At 47.0% G+C, this 23187-nt stretch overlaps 2 protein-coding genes across 3 annotated transcripts in view; one reads left to right on the top strand and one right to left on the bottom strand.

The window, feature by feature from the left end:
* Positions 1-8126, top strand: part of Dnai3 (dynein axonemal intermediate chain 3) — a 58264-nt gene extending 50138 nt beyond the window's left edge. The window contains exons 20-23 of the mRNA NM_001134736.1: positions 2415-2619; positions 4176-4267; positions 5819-5941; positions 7822-8126. Of these exons, the coding sequence (NP_001128208.1) occupies positions 2415-2619; positions 4176-4267; positions 5819-5941; positions 7822-7965 (564 nt within the window). The 3' untranslated portion in view covers positions 7966-8126. The remainder of the gene's footprint in view (positions 1-2414; positions 2620-4175; positions 4268-5818; positions 5942-7821) is intronic.
* Mcoln3 (mucolipin TRP cation channel 3) overlaps positions 1-19784 on the bottom strand; it is a 109227-nt gene extending 89443 nt beyond the window's left edge. Inside the window, exon 1 of one of the 2 annotated variants that reach the window (XM_063281683.1) lies at positions 19580-19784. The gene's annotated coding sequence lies outside the window, so the exon portion shown is untranslated. The remainder of the gene's footprint in view (positions 1-19579) is intronic. The other variant, XM_063281684.1, reaches the window with a different exon arrangement.
* Between the last annotated feature and the right edge of the window lie 3403 nt (positions 19785-23187).

Genomic DNA, 23187 nt, shown 5'->3' with positions numbered 1-23187 from the left:
GTCACAAAGTCAGGGGCTGGCAAGGGAGCCCAGGCCTCGGCAGTCTTCTTACCTCACATTTCCTGTGTGGGGGTTGACTCGTGGAAGACAACTGTAATAGAATCAGTTGAAGCTTATCTCCAACTAGCTTGCAGGACTCACACTATGGGTATTTTATTTGACTTTGACAATTACTGGGGGGTCACTCCTAATCTACTCTTCTAACTGCTTACCGGGCTACCTCCTCAGCGGTGTACCCCAGATACTTGCTGTTTCTCTGGCCATGTGTTCATGGTCCACCTCCCCTCATGGCGGCTTCCTTTCTCTCTTTGTTTCCCCCTCCAACCCTCCCTTCCTCCAACCAGCTCACTCCAAACCCACCTACCTCCTATCTCTAATCCCTCCAGTAATTGGCTGTATCCATATTTTTAGCCAATAGTTTTAAATCAAGGGACAAGGTTTGCATGACATGAGAAGTCATCCTTAGGCCTCCACCTTCCCTTTGGGTATAGAATTTAGCATTGCAATTCATATCGATAGACCAAGCCTCAACCAACATCGCCATGCCTTGCTTATGTCACCGAGGACATAAGGGACACTTGGATGTCTCTCATGGGTAGACAAACCTGACTGTGGGAGAAAGCATTTTCTAACCGCTCTTGACTGTTAGCAAAGTTAGCAAATCATCTCATGGTGGAGGGGGAAACAGGAGTTTATTTCACCTTGCTTTGGTGGCCTAAAGCCCCAAATCCATCCGCGGCCATCACGGCTGTTTATGAAACGTCCGTGGTCACTGCTGCTCATTTCCAGGGTGCAGTTCACAGCTGAGGCTGGCAGCTGCATCAGTGCCTTACATCGCTGTGACAAAAACATCTCAGTAATAACTTAGAAGAGTTGTTGCGAATGACTGGTATGTGGTTGTGTGACTTTGTTAGTTCCGGTCCCACACCGAAACCAAACACCATGAAAACAGCAGCATGCGGATGAGGCCCTTCGCCTCAGGGTGGACAGAAAGTAGAAGGCACAGGACCAGGGCCAGGCATACCCTTCAATGGCACAACCTCTTCCCTCTAGCTGGGCCACAACACTTGAAGTTTCCAGAACATCTCAAAATAGTATCACCAGCTGGGAGCCAAGCGTTCAGCACAGGAGCCTGTGGAGGACCGGTATTCAAACCATAACAATAGACTTGTCATTTGCTTTTGTGGGCACCAGAACTGTTTGCGTGGGCAGCAGATCTCCGGCAGCCAGATAAAGTTATGAGGAACCTCTTTACACGCTACTGTCTGTTGTCTACACAGTCGCACAGAAGTAATATCACAGAGGAAGCTGGGTTATCAGGACCAACCGAAGCTAAATTGGAAGGTTCAACCTTTTCTAAAAAAGCAACTAAAAAAAAAAAAAAAAAGGAGGTTGCATGCTGTGGATTTGGTTTATTGCTTATATTGTGTTAGTTGGGATCCCAAATCACGTGGGAATTCACATGTCTTCAGGTAAGCCTCCAAGGGTCCCTCCCCCTAGTTGGCTCTAACCGGTAAATAATGTGGCCTGCAGCCAATGGCTGAGAAGGGAGATAGAGGCGGGACTTTAGGTTTCCCAGGCAACGGAACCCAGTGAAGAAGGAGGTAGTTACAGCCATTGCCAGAAAAGGCGAAGACTCTGGCCTGAGAAGTGTAGGACAGAGAGACAGAGAAATTGTCAACATATAAGATTTTGGGATTGTGGCCCAGGAGGCTGCAGGCCTGGGTTAGGGTGGCCAGGATGGAATATAGATAATACATAATTATTCAGGAATATCGGAGGGGAGAGGATGCTAGCAACATGGAGGAATGAAGTGGCCCAACCATTAAGGCATATTAAAATAGAAGGCTGTGTGTGTGTGTGTGTGTGTGTGTGTGTGTGTGTGTGTGTGTGTGTGTCGTCCATTTGAGAGAGAATCCAGTGCATTTTGGCAGGTGGTAAGCAACTTGCTCGCTGGGCAGCCATCAGCAGTGCAATTTGGGTAGCATTAATACCTAAATTGCTAAACTGTTGTATAATGAACGCAACATTTGCTTATAAAATAACTGGTAGAAAAACATTACTTGTCCTGTGTAAATCCCACAGCATTGCAGGCAAGATGGCTCAGTGGGTAAAGCTGTTAAGGGTTTATGAAGAATATTTGATCCCCCAGAAACTGTTATGGGTGTTGTGACATGTGGAAGTCAGTCTCTTTCAGTCTCTCCCCTCCCCCCCACTACCCTCTTCAAAGCCCTAGAACAACTGGAAATAGACTTCCTGGTGGGATAAACCCATGCTTAAGTAACTAACTGTGGCAAGCTGAGCTGTGCTTAAAAAACACCAAACAAACAAAAAGAAAATCATTGTCAGTTTCTCCAGGGCCACAGAAAGGAAAACAGGAAAGCTTGCAATGTGTCTTTTGCACTTGTCTTTAGACCGGACCGCTCCTTCAAACGTGCTGCGCACCGAAAAGGTACACCGCAGGGCACTGGTCCCTGACAAGGCCTGGAGTATTCTACATCGGTCGAGAGGATGGATATGTCGATATCTGGGACCTCCTGGAGAAAACACATGAACCAGCCCAGTCGCAGAGTATCTGCATCACCATGATCACCTACATCAAACCCTGGACCTTCTCTTGTACGTTCACTCTAGCCCATGGAGCAACATGTTTGGTCGAAGTAGGAATGCTCTGGCGTTCATCTGAAAAACCTCCAGGGTTTGCCCCACCCACCCTTCCTCCCCTCCTCCTGTCTCCCTTCTTTCCCTCCCTCTCCCTCCTGCTCTCCCCTCTTCCCTTTGTTTCTCCAACAACATTCTCATCCTTTCCCTCCGCCCTTGCTCCCAAACTCTGGAAACCCCTTAGCGTCCCTCCGTGTTCATTCATTAGCCATGATTTCCCAGACATCTGATAAGGTCGGACTGAGGCTGACTTTGAACCACCGGATGGAAAGTGTCCATCTTGTCTTAACCTGACAGAATGGTCCTAAGCCTTTGCTGCTTTGGGGATATTTCTTTCCCAGAAATACGGAGTTCTGTTTCTTTGCCAAGCTTTTTTTTTTTTTATTAGATATATTTCTTTACTTAGATTTCAAATGTTATTCCCCTTCCCGGTTTCCTGTCCATAAGCTCCCATCCCTTCCCCTCCCCTTCCCCTTTCCCCCCATACATCCCCCTTACTGCCCTCTCCCCCAAATTAGAGGAAAGTTTTTTTTAAGTATTATGTATTTTAGTGATTCTCAGATGGGCCACACCAACAAGCATCTCGCTTCATAGGATCACATGGTTCTCTAGGGTTATATATTTATGTAAGCCGTAGACTCTGAGTTAAATATGTGTAAATAGCAATTTACTACCAAACAAGCATGAATTCAAGCATATGTCTACAGAAAACTAATTTATTTCCTTTGGGTTTTTTTTTCTTGTTTGGGGTTCCCCCACCCTGGTTTGGCCCATTTAGCATTTTCTGTGCAACTCCAGTATGTCTGTCTTTCCTGGAAGAAGTTTCCTTTTGTTCCCAAAAGTCCATAGACATAAGATTGACTCTGATTTTTCTTAGAAACACCCCACCCAGACACTCGGCTTCAGGACCCTCTAGACTGTCTCAGTCCGGCTTCCGTTTAGTCATAAGGCACAACCAAAGTATGTTATCCTATCCCTGATACAAAAGACTGACTTTGTCCCTGCAGGGTTCTGAGTGTAGGACTCAGGAACTTGAGCCAGGCCTCCTGAGAATGAGAGGAAACATCGGGAAGTGATGGAGAATGAGCTCCTCACACACTCGTGCGGTCACAGGAAATCCGAGGTTGAGGCTGTGTCTCCAAAACTCATCCACACAGCCCAATCCTTCAGCTCCTGATGTCTGTGCTCCCTGCTCAGAACCTTCCCATGTGTTATCCCTGCCTCCTTAAACCACAGAAAAGAAGGCCGTCAGCCCCTCTCCTTATATACACACCGGGAGAGCCGGGGTTGAGGTTGTGGGAGCTGACAGAGACGTTCCTCATCAGCTGGAAAGAACGGCTTGTCCATGTTTACGTGGTTCTGTCATGAGCATCTGACAAGGTTGCTGGGGGTGCAGCAACCGTAGCAGGCCTTCCAGGAAACCACAAAAGGAAACGGATTTTGTGTCTAACCTCTTGAGATGGCTTTTGTTTGTTGAATTCCCCACACACACTCTTTTTTTTTCAATGTTTCAGCTAAGCAGCAGTTTATAGCCATAGCAGACTACTATGGAACCCTGCATATCTTAGAGATCCCTTGGACACTAAGTCACCCTTCCACTAACGAGGTCAGTGAAGTTGAGACTTTGCACGTTTAAGGTTGCTGGGACATTTCTCTTTTAAAGAGTATACTTATTAATTTATTTGCAGTGGGGTGAGACACATGCCATGGCACACTTGTGGAGGTCAAGGGACAACTTGGTTCTCCCCTCCTCCCATGTGGTACCAGGGACTGAACTTGGGTCATCACACTTGGCAGCAACGGCCTGGCCTGCCAAACCACCTTATCTTTGGGGCATGCCTTAAAAGTGTGTTTTATATGTTGGCACTTTTGTTTTACAAGAGAATGAGAGATTTATTTTAAATAACATTTTATTTTAGGTCCATATTTTAATATTAATTTTTATTATTATGTATTATATTGTTTATTCATTTTATTTACTTTTATTTTAAATAATAAAAGAGTACTTTTTTTAATCATATGGATGAGATAGTTTGACACCAAGGAAAAGAACCGAACAGGAGATGAGAAGGAAGTCAAGTGAGTGAAGCACAGACTGGGAGAACTGTCGTGGGGAGTCGGCATTTTCAAAGCGTAACTGAGTTTTAGCCCTGTTGGCGTATTCACACACCCCAGCATATTGCCAGTCCCCCATCTGAACTGGCAGTACACTGCCCACTCCAACCCTACCCCGACCACCCAAGCATTTGGAGCAACACTGAGAGCAAGGACTTAAAGGGACCGATGAGTAGAAACCATAAACATCCATCCATGCCACTTAAATACACAGCCCACAATCTGATGCGAGTCCCAGCACCAGCGCGGCTCCTGCCAGGCAGGCCTCCCTTCCTTCCCCAGGCAGATAGATCGATGATGGTTTCCCTACTAATGTCCATGAGACACAGTGCTAAGCCCTCTGGGGACCAGAATCCAGTTCTGCTTCCAGTCCCTTTAGCCAGCTAAACTCACAAGTCTCCATAAATATCGTCCTCTGAGTTTACCAGTTCCGTGGAGGGCATGCAACTTCAGCCTCCTAAATAAGAAGAAAGAAGAGGGGAAGAGCAAATCCCTATATTTCTACTATAAAAATGGCAGGGTTTTGCAGCTCTCTCCTCCCATCCATAGCTGCCCCTGTCCTAGGAAGCTGCAAGCCACAGGGATCCTAATGTAAGCACAGAAGCAAGAACCTGGAGCTTGCCTCTCTGGCCTGTGGCACAACCCTCAAACCTCACTCACCTAAAGCAGTGGCTCTCAACCTGCGGGGGACCGGAACCCCCGTGGAGGTCAAATGACCCTTTCACAGGGTCGCCCAAGACTATCAGAAAACACTGATATTCACATCATGACTCACAACAGTAGCAACATTACAGTCATGAAGTATCAAGGAAAATAACCTAAAGGTCAGGGTCACCACAACGTGAGGCTCTGGACTGAAGGGCCACAGTGTTAGAAGGCTGAGGACCGCTGGCCGAGAGGAAGAGAAGCATTATGTCACCATCCTTCCACTTACAGTTAAGAAGGTGGTTGTTGGCATTGGGTGGCTAAGGAAGAACCAGCCTTGTAAAGGCCACGGGTGTCCCTGTGGGGTCAGCTCATCGTGGGCCCTTGTCCCTGACAGGTATCAAGTGTGAACTACTACTTTGAAAGAGAAGTCAAGCATCTGGAATACGTCCAGCAGCGCAAGGAAATCCGTGAGGAAGAAAAGAAAGCTATGGCCATGGAAATGATAAAGAAGAAAGCGGTGAGTGAAATCTCTGATTGAGAACTGCCATCTTCTCCCGCCAGTGGCGATGCCGCCGGGCTTATCCCACGAGAGTCCTGCGTTCTCCCCAGCTTTATGCCTTTCTTGTGGGCATCAGGAAGGCATAACTTTGATTTCCTACACAACCATGAGTGAGAACCACCGGTCGTGTTAGTGAGGTTCTGTCACACTTCTGCCTATCATGTGGAGTGCGTTCTGGGTGGTAAGACGGTACATAGCTCACAAATGGAGGTCAGAGTGTCGTCTATGAGGGTGAGCATTCTCCTTCTCTCATTAAGTGCCAGGGAAGAAACTTAGGTCATCAGCAGGCACCATACCCACTGAGCCACCTCACCAGCCCTGTGCATAATGAGATTCTGTCCAAGTCGCCTTTCTCTAGTCCACTCCAATTCCAAGGCCCTTTAGCACAGGTACAAAGATTCACCGATGAATGCTTTCATTGTGTGGAGTTTCTGTGTCTGGTGAGTGATGTATCGAAACAGGCCATGTGAAAAAGACCAACCAGAGAAGTCAAGACATGGGCTGACCTCCCATGGGTCTGGAGCAAGGCCTCCCTCCATCTTTGCTAAGCTTTGGTTGTCTTATCTGGAAAACAGGAATACCAACAGCTACCTCTGGCGATTGCTGGAAGGCTTTGGGCTAAATAATGTGATCAACTGCCATCAAACAGTTGCTCCAGCAACATAATCACTGATAGACTCGGGGGAAGGTGTTTGTCATACTGGGATAGGTAGTGCTGTGACCCTAAAACAGAGAAGTGGGGAACACATCCCTCTTACACCCAGCCAACAGAGGACAAGTCGTTCTACAGGCCCCACTCCCCTCTTTCTCGGCCCCTCTCCATGGGTCAGGCACTGGAATTGGGGACTTTTAAATACTCATAATCCGTTCTTTCCGAGTTCTCATCAGAGTCTCTCGGGTGTGGATTTCTGTTCCTTGGTGGCTTGTCTCCTCCCTCACCTCTTTGTCACCACAGTTTCCTAACTGGCCCTACCCATGGTCCCTTCACAGCCAAGCACACGGCCTCCTCCCACTAAACTGCCCAGGTCTCCATGAAAAGTGCCAACACGTTAACGTCCCACACACGTCACCTGTTGACAGACATAGACTCACACAGTCAAAGCAGAGGGCTCATTTCAAAAGCCACCCTTGGTGGTGACAACAGATACGGAGATCCCAGTAAACTAACTTTCTGTCTAATCCGACTGCCGCAAACGGAGTGGTCTTCGCTTTACTCTTCTGAACACTTGCAAACGCTGGTGTAGGTGCCCTGGTGGGAGACACTCAATGCCAACACTTTATCCACAGTTGCTAGATGTCTAAGCACAAAGCAGTTCTGCGAGTCACGGACGGCCCTCCAGCCACATAAGGAGGGCAGGACACTTGGGAAAGTTTGCAGGAGGGACTGGCTTATCGGTCTACAGCAGCAGTTCTCAACCCATGAGTCATGATCCCTTTGGGGGTGGGGCATGTAGAATGACCCTTTCACAGGGGTCACCTAAGACCATCAGAAAACACAGATATTTTCATAATGACTCATAACTGTAGCAAAATTATAATCTTAAAGTAGCAACAATGAATAATTGTATTGATTCTTTTATGTACAACATGAGGAACTGTATTAAAGGGTCACAGCAGCAGGAAGGCTGAGCAGCACTGCTACACAGAGAAGCAGTGAAGGGCAGGGTTTTGACAGTCCCCTCTTCTCCAGCACACCAGACTGCCCCTCCCGTCCATCTGTCCTCTACCCTCACACAGGCCCCTTCTAGAGAGCAGCCACAGCAGCTGTTCAGAAACCCTGGATCCCATCACTCCTTGGTTTTTAAGCTGATGGGGCTGTTTTGCTTATTCCCACCTAGAAAACCTATCATAGGTCCAAAGAACAAATGGAGGCTGAGCTGAAGTTGGAATATGAAAGCTATTTGGAACTTGAGCAGTCTGTCCTCTTCGCCCTCGGTCTAGGCAAGGTCTCAGAGAAGATGTCATACTTGGACTTGCATTAGCAGAGATTCTCGAAGATGGTTGCTGGGAGACCCCAGTGGTCTTCCCCCTCCCTTTATTGTTTGTGTGAAGGTAAAATAGCAAACTGATCATATATAGGTTTATTTGTAAATACAGGCTTTTATTTAACTGGTATTAAAAGAATCAAATTTTATCAAATATATTTCAGTCTCACGTTGAGCATTATTGAACTGTATGTGGAGTATGGACTTTTCAAATAAGGACAGACATTTCCTCTAGTCATACTGCACAGATTCAGACCCCATCTCCCTCTTCTCCAGCACACCAGAAACGAAGATTGATTAACAGTAGAAAAGTGAACCAGAGATTGACTTGTCAGAGAAATTGTAAGAGGGACACATATAGGAAACATTCGCTAAAATCCAACATTCAAGACAACGACACATTCTTAACAACTACAGAGAAGACCTTCTTTACCCGACAAAGGGCATCAAAAATACTGCTGTGATAAGACACCACCATCAAGGCAGCTTGTTAAAGTGTGCATTGAATTTGGGGCTCACAGCTTCAGGGGGTTAGAGACCATGAGCACTGCTCCATGGCAGGGAGCAGTAGCTGAGAGCTTACCTCTTGAGACACAGCCAAGAGTCGGCACACCTCCTCCCATAAAGCCACGCCTCCTAATCCTTCACAAACAGTTCTACCGACTGGAGCCATTCTCATTCAAGCCACTACACTGGCAAAGAGCTAAGATGTGAAAGGACACTGCACTCCTTCAACCAGCGCAGGAAACTGAAGAAGCCACACCACCAACCCCCCACCTCCACCCCTGCACAAGGAGGGTGATTTTAGTTTGTGGGGGGATTAGCAGAAGGGCTAAGCAGGAAGTGGACACAACCCACTTTCTCTGTGAGAAGATTAAGAATGGATTAGAACTGAGAGTCACCTAGCCAGAAATCTTCTTAAGAGGCCATGATACCTGTTCGAGGTGAAAGATGAGAAGGCCCTGGGGGTAGAGGGTGGCGCTGAGGGGCTCACTAAACAGGAAAAGGGAGACAGAGAAGAGAGCCACAGCTCACAAGTTCTTTAACAGTGGCTGAGCTCTGTGAGGGTATCATCCAGCCAGGCTGAAGCTACATACGGGGCAGCATTTGGGGGTTGGAGTTTATTGTTACTTAGAACAGCAAGCCCCTAGGCTGGTCTTGAACTCTCAACCATCCTGCCTCGAACTTCATCCAGGGAGCTTGAATTACTCAGTGCACACCTCTAAGTGACGGGGATCTGAGGCAGATCTGTACCTGTGGGAGGAGAGGAAAGGATGGAATGAGGCTGCCTTCAGCCGCCCAGCCTCATCTCAGTTATACACTGTTCCTCCCTCAGATGCCACAGCCAAAGTCAGCACTGTCGCCTCCTTTAGAACAAGTTCTCTCTGGGCTGATGTTCTTCTCTCTGGCCCGGACCCTTCATTTAGCAGGCGACAAAACCGCTAAACGCCAGCAAAGAACTCAGGCAGGTGACGGACCTGCTGAACCCCAGCAAAGAACTCAGTTGAGCTGAGGCTCAAACTAGACAGGGACAGCTGGTGTGAGTGAAATGGATGCGCCTCCCCTCTTGTCCCTGTTCCCTGCTGTCCATTCCTTCCAAACCGTCTCAGTATTTTAGCTCAGTTCATATCTTCCTCTTCTGCCCTCTAGTCGTTTGGTCTGCCTTACAGCGTAGCAAAAAGAAAGGAACTGTAGATCCCAGCAGACTGAACTCAAAGCTCAGCTTCATCCCCTTGAACAAGCTACACTGTCCCTTAATCTCTCTCTCTCTCTCTCTCTCTCTCTCTCTCTCTCTCTCTCTCTCTCTCTCTCTGTGTGTGTGTGTGTGTGTGTGTCTGTCTCTCCTGTGTGTATGTGTGTGTGTGTCAGTCTCTCTCTCGTGTGTGTGTGTGTGTGTGTGTGTGTGTGTGTGTGTGTGTGCATCTGTGTGCCCATTTCTGCATTCTGTGTGCCCATTTCTGCATGTGGAGTCCAGAAGAGGACATCAGGTCCTTGCTCTATCTCTCTTTACATAGTCTATCTCTTTTTGTTTTTTTCTTTTCTTTTTTAGAACATAATACACTACCCAATTATTAGTCATTCAATATTTGATTATTTGGATTAAATATAATTATCGTTCAGACTCACAAATTGCTTTCTGCTCACCAAGAAATGTGTGATTAAGCCACCGTATATTCAGGCCCACAGGTAAGCACACCACCTGTGTGCATTTTAGATGGAAACCAATTAACAGCCGAGGACGGGGGCCATGTCCTCTGCAGGTTTGCAAACCCACTATAGTAAATAATTAACGGCTCCCTGTGCCCTTCTGGCCCTGAGCATGGGCAGGGGTAGGTGACACTCTATGTGGTTGCTAGGCTGCCACTGCCAGGGCAGATACTAAGTAACTGAGCTGTATCCCCATCAGGAAATTGAGTATCAGTGAAGGTCAGGTAAAAGCCCGCCTGATGAATCCACTCCTTGCACAGCCCATGAGCTGTCATTGGAGGACTGCAGTGGAACCCACACACCAGCTAAACCAGCCTGAGAAGCTCACTAAGGAAAGGAGAGTGAAGGGCCGGAGCAACTGCTTCCACAGATGCTTGATGTTGACAGATACTATTGCTATGTTTCCTTGCACCACGGCAGTGCACTGGAGTTGGAGGACAGAGGGAAAAGTGTCCCTTCAGCCCCAACTCAAATGTGTTCATGAACGTCTGCCATACTGTCTCCCTTCTTGAGGAGAGAGAAGAAAAGTGTAAAATAACGTTTCATGCTTTCTTCTCAACTAGACATGCATTTCCTCAGTGTAGAGACAATTCTAGCCCTGCTACTCTCAAGCTTCAGTGTTGGACAGTGTGTGTGTGTGTGTGTGTGTGTGTGTGTGTGTGTGTATGCGTGTGTGTGTTTGTGTCTCGCATGCAGTCTCTGTGGAGGGGTGTGTGTCTGCATGTGTGCACACACTGCAGTATCTCTGGTGTGCGTGTGTGTTTGTATGTATGCACACACATGCAGTATCTCTGTGTGTGTTCACATGCAGTATCTGTGGTACATGCATGTGTAGTGCACAGGAGTGTGCATTCACTCATGATCACATGTTAGAAGTGAGATTAAGAGTTCTGACTTCTATCACCTCCCACCTTGCCTTGACGATCTCTCACTGATGAGATACTCCCAGGCTGGTCGGTCTGCGCTCTCTCTCTCTCTCTCTCTCTCTCTCTCTCTCTCTCTCTCTCTCTCCCTCTCTCTCTCTCTCTCCCTCTCTCTCTCTCCCTCTCTCTCTCTCTCTCATGCTGGGACTGCCAACCCACACCACCATGCCCAGTTATTTCCATGGACACCAAGGATCCTAGTTCAGGTCCTCAGTCCTCTTACTCAGAGAGCATATGCTCTTCCCCACTGAGCCATCCCCGCCCTATAACCAGTTTGACCATCTCTTTATTAACACGTAGGGATAATAAGCCCCACCACATGGAATTGTAAAGACTCTGCAAAATATGAGAAACTACTATGTAGTGCTATAAAATGCATGTGAGGCGATATCAACAAGACTGAACTAATCTGAAATCTGCGGTGACCTGAATCTTGAAAGACAGATTGCTTAGAACTGCTCTGCTGTAGTTTTTGCTATGCTGTGATTCCTGAGAGTCAGTGTTTAACATTCAACTTACCGAGATCTCCATTCACACACCCAGTGGATGAACAAGCAAGTCCCATGTATTGACAGGCAACTGATCTGCTTCAACAATTGTCTAAAACTTAGACAACGGAGAACAATCAAACTTTTGTTACAGAAAAAGACAGCTGCTGTGAAAGGGTGAAGGGACTTTCTGTATAGTCCTCTCAACTCTGCATCATCATCTCTCTGTATTTTACTTTCTCAAAGTATTAGATCTGTGTTTGTTTACATTTCTCCAACAGGCAATTCTTAGCCCAGCACCAGGAAAAAGCAAACCCCACAGAGACCTATTGGCTCTAAAAAGAGAACATCATGGAATGATCCTCAGGAATGGGGTAATGAGACAGAATCTGAAACAAAAGTCTCCATCAGCTCATGCTGGAAAGAGAGCGAAAGGCAGAAACTGGTTATTCTTGTCTCTTCCTGTGTGTCCATGTTTGTTGGCCCCCGGCGTGCTGGAGCTTTGTGACAGAGTTCTAGCCAGAGGGTGTGGGTAGAAAAGACAGAACCCCCTTTCAGGTCTTACCTGACCCTCATCCCCTAAGTCCCCCAACTTTTAACTTCTCCAGCTGTGTGTTCGAGATGCCATCATTCATAAACAGAGATGTGGCAGAACCTTCCCCTAATGAATAAAGATTTCAAGGAGCCAATCACTGGGCGAGAAGGCGGAACTTCCGGGTCGGAGAGAGGAAGAGGGGAAGCAGGAGAAAAGATACTCGCTTTTGGGATGGGAGAGAGTGTGGAGGCCAAAATGTAGGGGGAGGGGAGTGTGTGTGTGTGTGTGTGTGTGTGTGTGTGTGTGTGTGTGTGTGTGTGTGTGTGTGTGTGTGTGTGTGTGTGTGTGTGTTCCCAGCGATTGTGTTACCTGTTGATTCTAAACTAAGTTTGTGTGATGTTTTCCTCCACGCTGGGACTCAACTGGGTTTCAGAGAGAAAGGTACCGTGGCAAGGGATGGGTGCATCCCAGCTAGCCGTGGGAATTTGGAAGTGTGGGGCTGGTGGCCACCTTGGGAACTTAGGGAGTCAGGTGGAGAGAATTCAGAAACAGTTCTCAACCCGTATCAGATTTTAACAACCGAGAAGTCATCTTTCAACGTATTAAACCATCGAGAATTCTGGACTCCTTTGTAAATGCTGTAGCGGAGTCCACGCCGAGAAACTCAGGTAGATTGGCCACAGCTCTGCCCGGTCAGGACACAAACAAGCACTAAACCAGAAATTTGACTTAAACCTGCATATAGAAAAACAAACAAAAATACTACAAAATCTCAAAGTCCAAAAGGGAAACTTTCTAAGCTGACTTTACTTGTAGGTCCGCAGGTTGAGAGAGAATTCACCAACCCGAGCCAACTCAAGTCACACACCACATTGCTCATACCAGTTCAAATCCCGCATTTCAAAACCCACAGCACTAAAGCTGACGTCTGAACTAATTTGAATGCTGGGGTGACCTGTCTCAGAGGTCTGTCACCCCACGCCTTGCCACTGGTAAAGCTCAACCAAGCACCAAAGGGGCCGCAAATGAGCCACTGCCTCATAGAGCACAACAGTTATGTCACACTTCAGAAAGAGAGTAAATGCCTTCCTCCTATAGAAAATCAACAGTGGCCACGAATTGTTCAGCGAGCACAAAAGGACTCAACACCGGGCCAGCAACAGCTAACTAACAAAGAGTCAGCATCTGAGACATATGCATGATCACAGTTCTGGAGTCACCTAGAAGCTTGGGTGTTGATCACAATGAGCTTCTGAGGTGGCGGAAGTTCTCAGTGGCAAAGCACCCTTCCTGTTCCATGTACTTCTTGACATACGCACTCCAAGACCCCACTCTGTTTCCCCTTCTCTGGAAATGAGGCAGGACCTAAGTGGAAATGGCCAAGCATTCATTCTTGGACCCGCCATTCTGGGGAGGTATGAAGAGACCACACACAGACATCCCGGCTCTGGCCCAGCCAGTGGGCAGCAGGTGTAGATGCACACATTCTCAGATGACGCTGACTTTGATCCTTCAAACTACCCCAGTGTCTCTGACAGCTATTCCCACACTTGGACTTACATCACTGGGTTTGGGGGTGGTTTGCTATACAACAAAAAATATCTGGACGAAAGACCTCACTCAGCTCTTGTAGGGAATAAAGGAGAAAGAATATGTAAAACAAAATGCCTTTTCTGAAACATAGTGCATCCTCAATAACTGGTAGTTATCTATAATGTACCAATAACTGGAAATCACCCCTCGCATGCAATGTGAATTTATTCCTTCCTTTACTTTGTCCTGGGAAGGAATATAAAGATGTATCCTGTGCAGTGAGCCCCTGCCTTTAATATATACACTGTAAGAGATAATAAGGTGCATATTCAAATAACCACATTAAGGGGCTGGGGATTTAGCTCAGTGGTAGAGCGCTTACCTAGGAAGCGCAAGGCCCTGGGTTCGGTCCCCAGCTCCGAAAAAAAAAAAAAAAAAGAATCAAATAACCACATTAAAAACAGAATAAATAAATGCTGTGCATATGTCTAAAGTGTGGAGAGAGCTATTCAGGGATCATAGTAGAAATCACTTGCAATTGGGATTGATTACTTTGCCACCTTTTCTATTTGACTGCAATTTCTACAGAAAACATGGATTTTTTTTTTTGTCTTTTCCACCTTGTGGAATTATCACTTGCTCACAATATAATATACAGATCTTAAATACATACTGGATCTTAGTCTTATTTATGCATTCGTCCATAGAACCAGAGGGCTTGACAGGGAGCAAATTTTCATTATGGCCCATAGAAGACTCAGCGTTGGATCCTAATGGAGCATTGTAAGCTCACCCTGTCTAAAACACTCCGAGCCTGTTCTGCTTTAGAACTCAAGGCCAGACCCCAAATGAGACCCAACAAGGTGCCCACAGGACTGCCTGCCACTGAGGTCCTTGCTCTGAGAATGTCTGGAAGCAGCTGGTGAGCCCTAGGTCATGGGTGAGGCGCTGATGTCTGTCAGTCCTCCTTTGCCTGGTCTCCTGTCTACCTTCTGCCTCCTTTTCATGGGGATCTATGATCGTTTTTAAGGCCCACCAGTGAAGCGAAGGGAGCCTCTCCGTCTCAAAGTCCTCAGTTGTATCCACCAAATCCTTCTTGCTGCATAAAGTAACATTTTCCGGCTCGAGGATTGAGGGCATCGATGTGCTTAGGACAATTATTTCAGTTCATCACAAACTCATACAAAATGCTAAAGGGGGAAATTCTGAAATCTTTTATGTTCTCTGAAAAGCATAAAGCAAGAGATACATAGAGGTTTCCCTCTGGTGGAGGACACCAGTAGAACCCAGCCCACAGACTCACCTAAGTGGGGTTCACAGGGACCCATAGACTCTGAATGAGGAATCACGGAGCCTGTGTGGGTCTGCACTAGGTCCTCCCCACACACGTTGAGCTTGTTATCTCGGTGTTCCTGTGAGACTCCTAACAGAGGGAGCGGGGTGTCTCTGACTCTTGCTTGTTCTTGGGACCCCTTTCCTCCTGCTGGATTGCCTCGTCCAGTCATGATATGGGACTTGGTGCCTAGACTTACTGTAACTTGTTATACTGTGTTAAGTTGACAGCCCTGGGAGGCCCGCTCTTTTCTGAAGGGAAATGGAGGAAGACTGGATCTTGAGGAGAGAGGAAGTGGCGGGGGCACTGGGAGGAGAGGAAGGGAGGAGAAACTGCAGTCAGGTTGTAATATATGAGGAGGAGAAAAAAGAAAAGAGGTCTTCCTCTAGGTAAATATAAAATATCCTTCCAAAACAATAAGGGAAATTTCTTCTTTGTTTTTTATATAAAAAATATTAGTGTTTCATGTGTGTGTTTGATACAGAGCCTCAGCCGCTTGTAGGTTGCTCACATTAGCTTTGAACTCCTGACACTCCTCATGCCTCTTCCTCTCAAATGCCGCCATACCTGGCTAGACTGGTTTATAGACTGAAGTGCATACTGGAAACACTTTTCTTGGGAAAAGCAAGAGCAGACAGCACACTACTGACGACAAGTGCTGTCACATGTAGCTCTCGTTAACTGCTTGTGAAGGTCAGGCTTACAGAGCTAAGGGACACACTGGTCTTCAGAGAGCTCGGAAACATCACGCTCTTGAACCTCCTGCAAGAGCAAAGTGCTGACCTCTTGTCCTAACAAGAGGGGATGTGGACACAAACGTGTGCAAGAAATTGGCACACTCATTGATGGAAAGACAGAAAACACGCCGAGTATCTGGGAGGAATCTCTGTTCTCCACCCATAAGGAGCAAAGGGAAAGAACTGTGTGAGCTGTGGGGATCGGAAGTCCATAGATGATCAAGGGAGACGTCATCACAATCAGAGGGTACTGGGCCCCAGTGGCACAAAAGTGTGCTTGTGTTGCAGGAAGTGGAGATCCTCATCTCCATAGCTGAGAGCCTGAGAGTGTGGCCGTCAGAACGTTGGTCACGTTTGCTTCTAAAATGGAAAGAAGATGCCATAAGAAGCGTAGATGAGCCATCGCCACCGCCAATTTAAGGAGCTCTCTGTCCACCATGTGGGTTCTGGGTACCAAACTCAGACCATCAGACAGAACCTGAATAATCTCTATACCCATCACTACAGACTGCTTCGAAATAACACTTACTTAATAAGAGCTCATGCGTGGTCTGTCTGCATGTGCATATGTGTATCGTGTGAAGGCCCAGTCCCTGAGGAGGCCAGGAGACTTGACTCCCCTGGAACAGGAGTTACAGAGGCCGTGCGTCGCCATGTGAGTACTGGGAACCAAACCTGGGGCCCCGGCAAGAGCAGTGAGGCACCCTTAAAGAAGGAGCCCTCGCTCCACCCCTAAAGCATTTCTTTTACTACTTGAAGGGATTTGGTTTTTTTTAATCATACCTTCAGTGACTTGAGAAATCTTTACAGATTCCAAGGTTTTCTTCGAGCAGTTTTGACACTTCTCAGCTTGGGGAAATTTAATTTTGGGGAGTGGTGTGGCACAGGAACAGGATCTGTGGGGCACTGGCTGTCTTAGAACTCACTTTGTAGACCAGGACTCAAACTCACAGAGATCCACCTGCCTTGGCCTGGTGGGATCAGAGACATGAGCCGCCACTGGGCTGAGACTTCCCAGTGTTATACTTAGATCTACAACTCAGTTAACTTTTCTGTGGTCTGAGGTATGGGTGGGCAGTTTTTTTTGTTTTTTGTTTTTTTTTTGTTTTTTTTGTTTTGTTTTGTTTTGTTTTTTGTATATAAGATCATCCTTTTCCCGCTGGCCTGCCTTTCCTTTACAGGTTTAAGGTGTTGATGTGGGTACTTGATGACTGCCACATTATGTGTCATTTTAAATTCGGCCAGTGATGGCCTTCCAACTGTGGTTCGTCTTTCCAGTTGCTTCAGTTAGTTTAGGCCTTCACATGCAGGTTTAATATATTAAATTTTATGAAAGTCAAAATCATATGTAACTGAGTGACTGATAACTAATACAGAAGCCAAGGGACCCTACAGCTAAAAGAATCAAGAAAACTACGTTCGTTCCCCCTGGCATTTCCTTTGGAATATTCTAGAAAAGAATGTGTTTTGTTTTTTTTTATAAAATAAAGTGTAGCTGGGCATGGTGGTTTGTTTGCAATCCCATGAGGCAAAGACAGAATTGACATAAGTTTGAGTTCAGCCCAACTTACACAATGAGACTCTGTCTCAAATATTAAATGTGTTATTTCGTAGGTCAAAAAAGTCTCTCTCTCTCTCTCTCTCTCTCTCTCTCTCTCTCTCTCTGTCACACACACACACACACACACACACACACACACACACACCTGCGATTTTATTCAGAAAAGGGGCTGAGTTCTTCTAGGTGAGAATTCAGTGAGAGATGAGTTTTCCCGGAAGGTTAGAAGGAGGAGGAAGTGGCGGAGGGAAAGGGAAAGGGAGAGGCAGCAGAGGCTGTGGTGTTAGCTGTGTGGGAGGCAAAGGAATGGCTCTGTGAGCTGTGAGCTCGAGGCAGCTAGAATGAGCACAAGTGGGGTGTCCTACAGCAGCAACTCCTAGTGAGTGCTTGAAAACCCTTTGCTGGTTTTGGCTGGTAATACACAGTTCGTTATCTCTGCTTCCTGCTCTTCTGGGGTGGGTGGGGAGGGGATGTTGTTCTCCACACTTCGTCAGTCAGGAGGAAGCAATAGGAGCAGTTGTGAGGAGACAGCTTCCTGCATGGTTCCTGTTTCCTAACGAGGGAGAAAACTCTAAACCACAAGACAGGAAAGGATTGAGTCCCAATTTGGCTCCCTCTTTTATGGGACCCAAAGTCAAAGCTCGCCCCATCTGAGTGACTGAAGGAGTCCTGTGTCTTCCTCACTGTCCCCACAGCCAGCCTGCAGCAGATTGTGTATATATTTTTAAAGGTTCCCCTTATTGTTTTTTATTTGTATATCTGAGTATGTGCATGAACGTAACGTACACTCAAAGCCCATAAAGTCAGCACCGGGTCCCTGGGAACTAGAGTTATAGGAGATCCGGACCCATCAGAAGAGATTACCATTTCGTGTAGTTTTACCCCTTTGCTCTGGATCAGCCAAACTAACAGCCACCACTCGGCTTCCCTTGACTCCTCAGACAAAAGACACATACACAGTTCTTTTACAACGTGCCTTCTTGGCACAGTTGCTGGGCGCTGATACCTCTTTGCTGGGAAAGCATGTCCTTACCAATGTATTATCTCCATCTCTCCACCTGTCCTAAGCTTCAGCGGCCATCCCACTAGCTCCCGCCAAACATCCCTGGCCACCACCTGTAGTAGTGGCCAGTTCCCCGTTCCCTCCACTCCTAAGACCTCACATGGTTGCTGAGTTCTTCTCCCTCCCAAACATGACAACAGAAACTCCTCTCTCCTTGCTTGTGTCTCCTTTTCCTCCTGGGACCCGAAAGTCCTGCCTGTACCTTTCTCTGAGCAGTTGGCCCTGGATCTCTTTACTGACAAATCAAGAACCAATTGGGGAGCAGGACCTTAGCACTAGACCCACCCGCCTTCATTTGCTAAAAACTGAAGTTAGGTCACCTGAAAGAGCAGCAACCATTGGCCATGTCTCCAGCCCACAAGGCACGGAGGTTGCTGTCTGTCTGTCTGTCTGTCTGTCTGTCTGCCTGTTTTATTGATCCAACAGGCTTTTGCAAGTGTTTGCAGTCGCGGACAAGGTGCATTCAATCCTTAAACAGAAAAAGTACTTCTTTTATGCCTACTAGTTTTACATACATGTATGCATGCATGTAGGTCTGTGTGTGCACCCAGTACATGGCTGTAAAGGCCAGAAGGTGGCATTAGAGCCCCTGAAGCGGGAGTCACAGACAGTTCTGAACCTACATGTGGGTTCTGGGAAGCAAAGCTGATCTGCAAAACTCAAGTGCTCTCCACCACTGAGCCATCTCTTCAGCCTAAACGTTTCTTCTTCTAGGTGGTAAAGGGGGCTCGCCCTGCTGCATCCAGCTCTGTATTGACGGTGTTTAAGACAAAAAAATTGAGTTAGGGCTTTGAGCTAGTGCAGCACACAGAGGTGTTGTGCAGTTTCTTCCTCCAATAAAGCATTGCTTACTGGAGGGCTGAGGAAGCTTCATACTCAAGAAGCCAAAAATTTACAGGACTCAAAGGGTAGTAGACCTCAAAACTAACAATCCACCTCCCGAAGTTTGCAAGCAGGGAACAATTACTGGAGGGAGGAGAGGCTCCCATAGCTCGGTCCCAGGATGCAGCTTCCTGAGTCCTTCCTCAGGGCTCAGTGGGCTCTCTGAGGAGGCAGCTGCCTCTGAGTCTCCCAGGCTCCCGTACACACATTCACCTCATAAAGTTACTGGCTGATCAGACTACACTTGGCAGGAATCTGTTTTGCTCTGTTGCGGGCGCTACCTGGAGCGAACAGACGTTTGTTCACGTCTCCCCGGGAAAAGCCAGACAAGATCAAATGTAGATTCCCAACCTTGGACAGGCAACAACGGTCTTCCTTCCCGCAGCATCTTCCGGTCTTGAGAAGCAGCTTTCACTCACCCAACCACCCTAACTCGCTCTGGGGGTGGCCTCGGGGGAGGGGGTGTGGTTAGGCAAGAGCTGACACGGACAAGCTGTCGAGCTGGCAACCTGCACCTGACTTCCCGGGCGAGCGAGCGAGCAAGCGTAGGTCAAGAACAAAAGGTAGCTGTTCACTATCTGCAGCTGGGGAAAGTCCGCAGGCTGCAGGTTGCTCTGGTAACGTCGCACAAACACCCCGGGTGTGAAAGGGGGTTCCCTTTCTTGACTTAACATGAACTGTAAATTTCTGAAGTTGGAACTTTAGCCTCTCCATGGAAGTGTGCTTTGGCGAGTGGAATTTCCACAGAAGTATATAGGCATACAGAAATTACCAAGACTTCACTACGCCCAGGTCTCCATTAGGCAAACACAGAGGTAAACGCAGATGACTTGAACATGAGTTGAGGCCTTAACGGGCAAGGATGAGGACAATCCAACCCAGAGGCTTAAACGCGGGACAAAGAAAATAAAAATGTCAAATGTATGACCCGTTTCCCCACGTGCCCTCTCTGCTACTCTATTAAGGGATCACAAGCCCAGATCACATTTACAAAATGATTTCCTTGTAATAAAGCAGAAAATAGAATTTTGCATTCTTAGGGGAAAGAAATCTATTTGCACTCAAGTGAATGGGGCCCAAATCAAAAGGGTGTGTTTTCCTCACCTCTAAGAGTCCATTTAAATAAAGTCTCCCTTAGAGGCCTGTCCTGTGCTATAATACACCTTTTCCTAAACAAATCATTTAAGGAATCGTTCTCACTTTGCAGCAGCTACTACCCAAAATTTACCCACCAACTTTTGAGAGTGACTAATCTCCCCGAGCCCATTCTAATCCCCAAATCCCAAAGCAAAGACATATCTTTGAGACAAAAAGACACACAGTTTATCACGGAGGAGTGTTTTCTGTGTGTGTTTGTATGCCAGGAGGGTGCTAGTGTTCACAGAGGTCACAACAAGGCACCAGGTCCACTGAGGCTAGAGCTATAGGTGACTCATGGGCCACAAGCGTTCCTAACGACTGAGCCATCCTTCCAGCCCCAAGGAGCTGGTCTGTTTTAATCACACAGAAAGTGCAGCTTATGGCTGCTAGTTTTTGCCTTTCCTCTATAAAAAGAGACAACCATTCTGAAACATCTTTTCCAGCCATTCACCTTTTAGTAAGCAGCTGACTGTCTTCTACATTATCGCCCCTCTAGGCATGTGGTGGTGAACTAGGCACACCAGCTTCTTGTTGCTATGAGAACACTGTTTACATCTGAAAGGTAGAGACAGATAAGGTAACTTGTGATAAACGCCTTGCTGGAGATGAGCCAGGGACAGTGGATGTGCATAGCTTAGTTTTGTAGAAATGTTTTAACTTATTTACTGTGCACGCGTACATGCGTGCATGAGTGTACTGCTGTGCTGCTGTTTTAAACAAAATCTCAAATGTTCAATTTTACCAAGAAAGACTCAGGAGCCAGATGCTGGGCTGAATGTCTGCTGGCTCAGAGACAGTGAAAGTGCCCAGCTGACCTTCCTCCTCAGTCAACATCCCAAAGGGAAAAGGAAGCTCTCCTTCCCCACACCACCTCAAAGATCCTTCAATGTCCCTCCCTCCTACTTCCTGTCTCTCTGACCGTCTTCCTAACTCCCTCTCACTCCCAATGGTTCTTCCTATGTTCACGCCCGCCAACTGGCTGTTTGTTACGACTCTTGACCAATGGTTGACTTTGTTTAATCATATTACAATAAACAGAAAGCTGTTGGTTAAAAGGTTTGGACTAGGGCTGAGCCGCACCACAACTAGAAACTGTTTTTTGTTTTTTGTTTTTTTTTTTTCAGTAAATAACACAATCCTGGGGTTCGCAGTGTGGTCAAATATCCTACAAGTGTTTGCTCATGGAAGTCAGAGCAGTTCTTTCATTTAACCACATGAATTAATTCTTTTGATCAAACCCAGGTCTTGCCTGCTGGGCCATCTCCAGCCAGTGGCAAACAAAACCATCCCCTCAGGCTCAGATATTTAAACACTTCATTCTCAGTGGATGGTGCTGTTTGGGAAGGCTTAGGAGGTGTGGTCTTACTGGAAGAAGTATGTCACACGGGGCAGACTTTAAGGTTTAAAGGCCATGCACCATTCCCAGTTTTGCTCTCTGTTCCTGTGGAGTTAGAGGGACCAAGAGGTGAGCTCTCAACTTGCCATTCCAATGGCCGTGCCTGCCACTTTCCTGTCAGGATGGATCTCACCCCTCTGGAACTGTAAGACCAAATGCACCCTTCTTTCCATGAGCCACCTTGGTCATGGTGTTTTATCAGAGCAATAAAAAAGTAACTAATACTTGAATGGCACAAAAGGAACTACCCAAGTAACAGGGGGAGCTTGACACCTGCCCAGGCAGACGGGAGGGTGGAGAGGGAGCTCCTGAGCGTGAGGAGGACAAGGAACAATGGAAACGATGTTCTCTATCTCTCCAGATCACTTTAGTCTCTACAGATTATAGGGATGGTGGGCAGAGGGAACAGGAGCAACACCAATGGGGAGGAAGGAAGCATTAGACTGTCCTCAATATGGGATCTAGCACACCCAGATCATTGATGGATGAGTACAGAAGTAGATAGAAAAGATTAATACAGGAGCAACAGGGTAAGAACAGAATAGGGAAGGGTTGTGGACACACTTGAGCCATTTCTGCCCACTCAGCCGCCAGTGTTCCCTCGAAGCCAGAAAACTCACCACCATACGCTTTGGGCTGCAGCAGTTCTCAACCTGTGGGTCCCAAGGCCTTCAGAAATTGCATATCAGACATCCTAAATGTCAGATATTTATACTACAATCCACAAAAGTACCAGATCATGGTTATGAAGTAGCAATGAAATAATTGTTAGTGGGGGGGTCACCACAACATGAAGGGCTGTACTAAAGTGTCACAGCATCAGGAAGGGTGAGACCTCCCTCTAGGGAAAGGATACATGGCAAATTCCTGAAGAAAACTAGTACTTTCGTTGGGAAAGCCAAATCAGAAATGATGCAGATCTGCGGTGACCACAGTAGAAGCGGGGCCAGGCATGGCCTTGTCTGCCCCTCTTGGCCAGCCTGTTTCTGCCCCTTTCAGGCTTTCTTAGGCTGCCAGTTGCTTTTAATATATTTTAAAAACTGAAGCACATAACTTAGAAAAGTCACAGATCTCACTGGGCTTCCTGTGACAGAAACATCTTTGAGACCACCAAGGATGAGACATAAAAGTCTGTCAAGGCCGTTAGAGAGCCTCGCTTCTGAAGTGTAGATTTTGAAAGTCCTTTTCTGCCTGGGTTAGCCAGTTAATTTTTGGCTAAGTCAGAATGCGACCAAGTAACTTGCAGCACTCACTCATCAACTATGAGCCAATTTTGCCAACTGGTATGGAAATGAGGGTCAAAGGTCATTCCTCCTTCTAGCTAGAGCTCAGGCACACAGGAGCCAAACTGGGATTTGTGGGAATCTTTTGAGAAAGGGTTTCGCTAAATAGCCCTGGCTGGCCTTGAACTTGCCGTTTTCCT

Source organism: Rattus norvegicus, chromosome 2 (genome assembly GCF_036323735.1).
Source record: "Rattus norvegicus strain BN/NHsdMcwi chromosome 2, GRCr8, whole genome shotgun sequence".
Lineage (NCBI taxonomy): Eukaryota > Metazoa > Chordata > Mammalia > Rodentia > Muridae > Rattus > Rattus norvegicus.
Note: the sequence above shows the minus strand (reverse complement) of the source record. Positions and strands in the feature narration are given on the sequence as shown.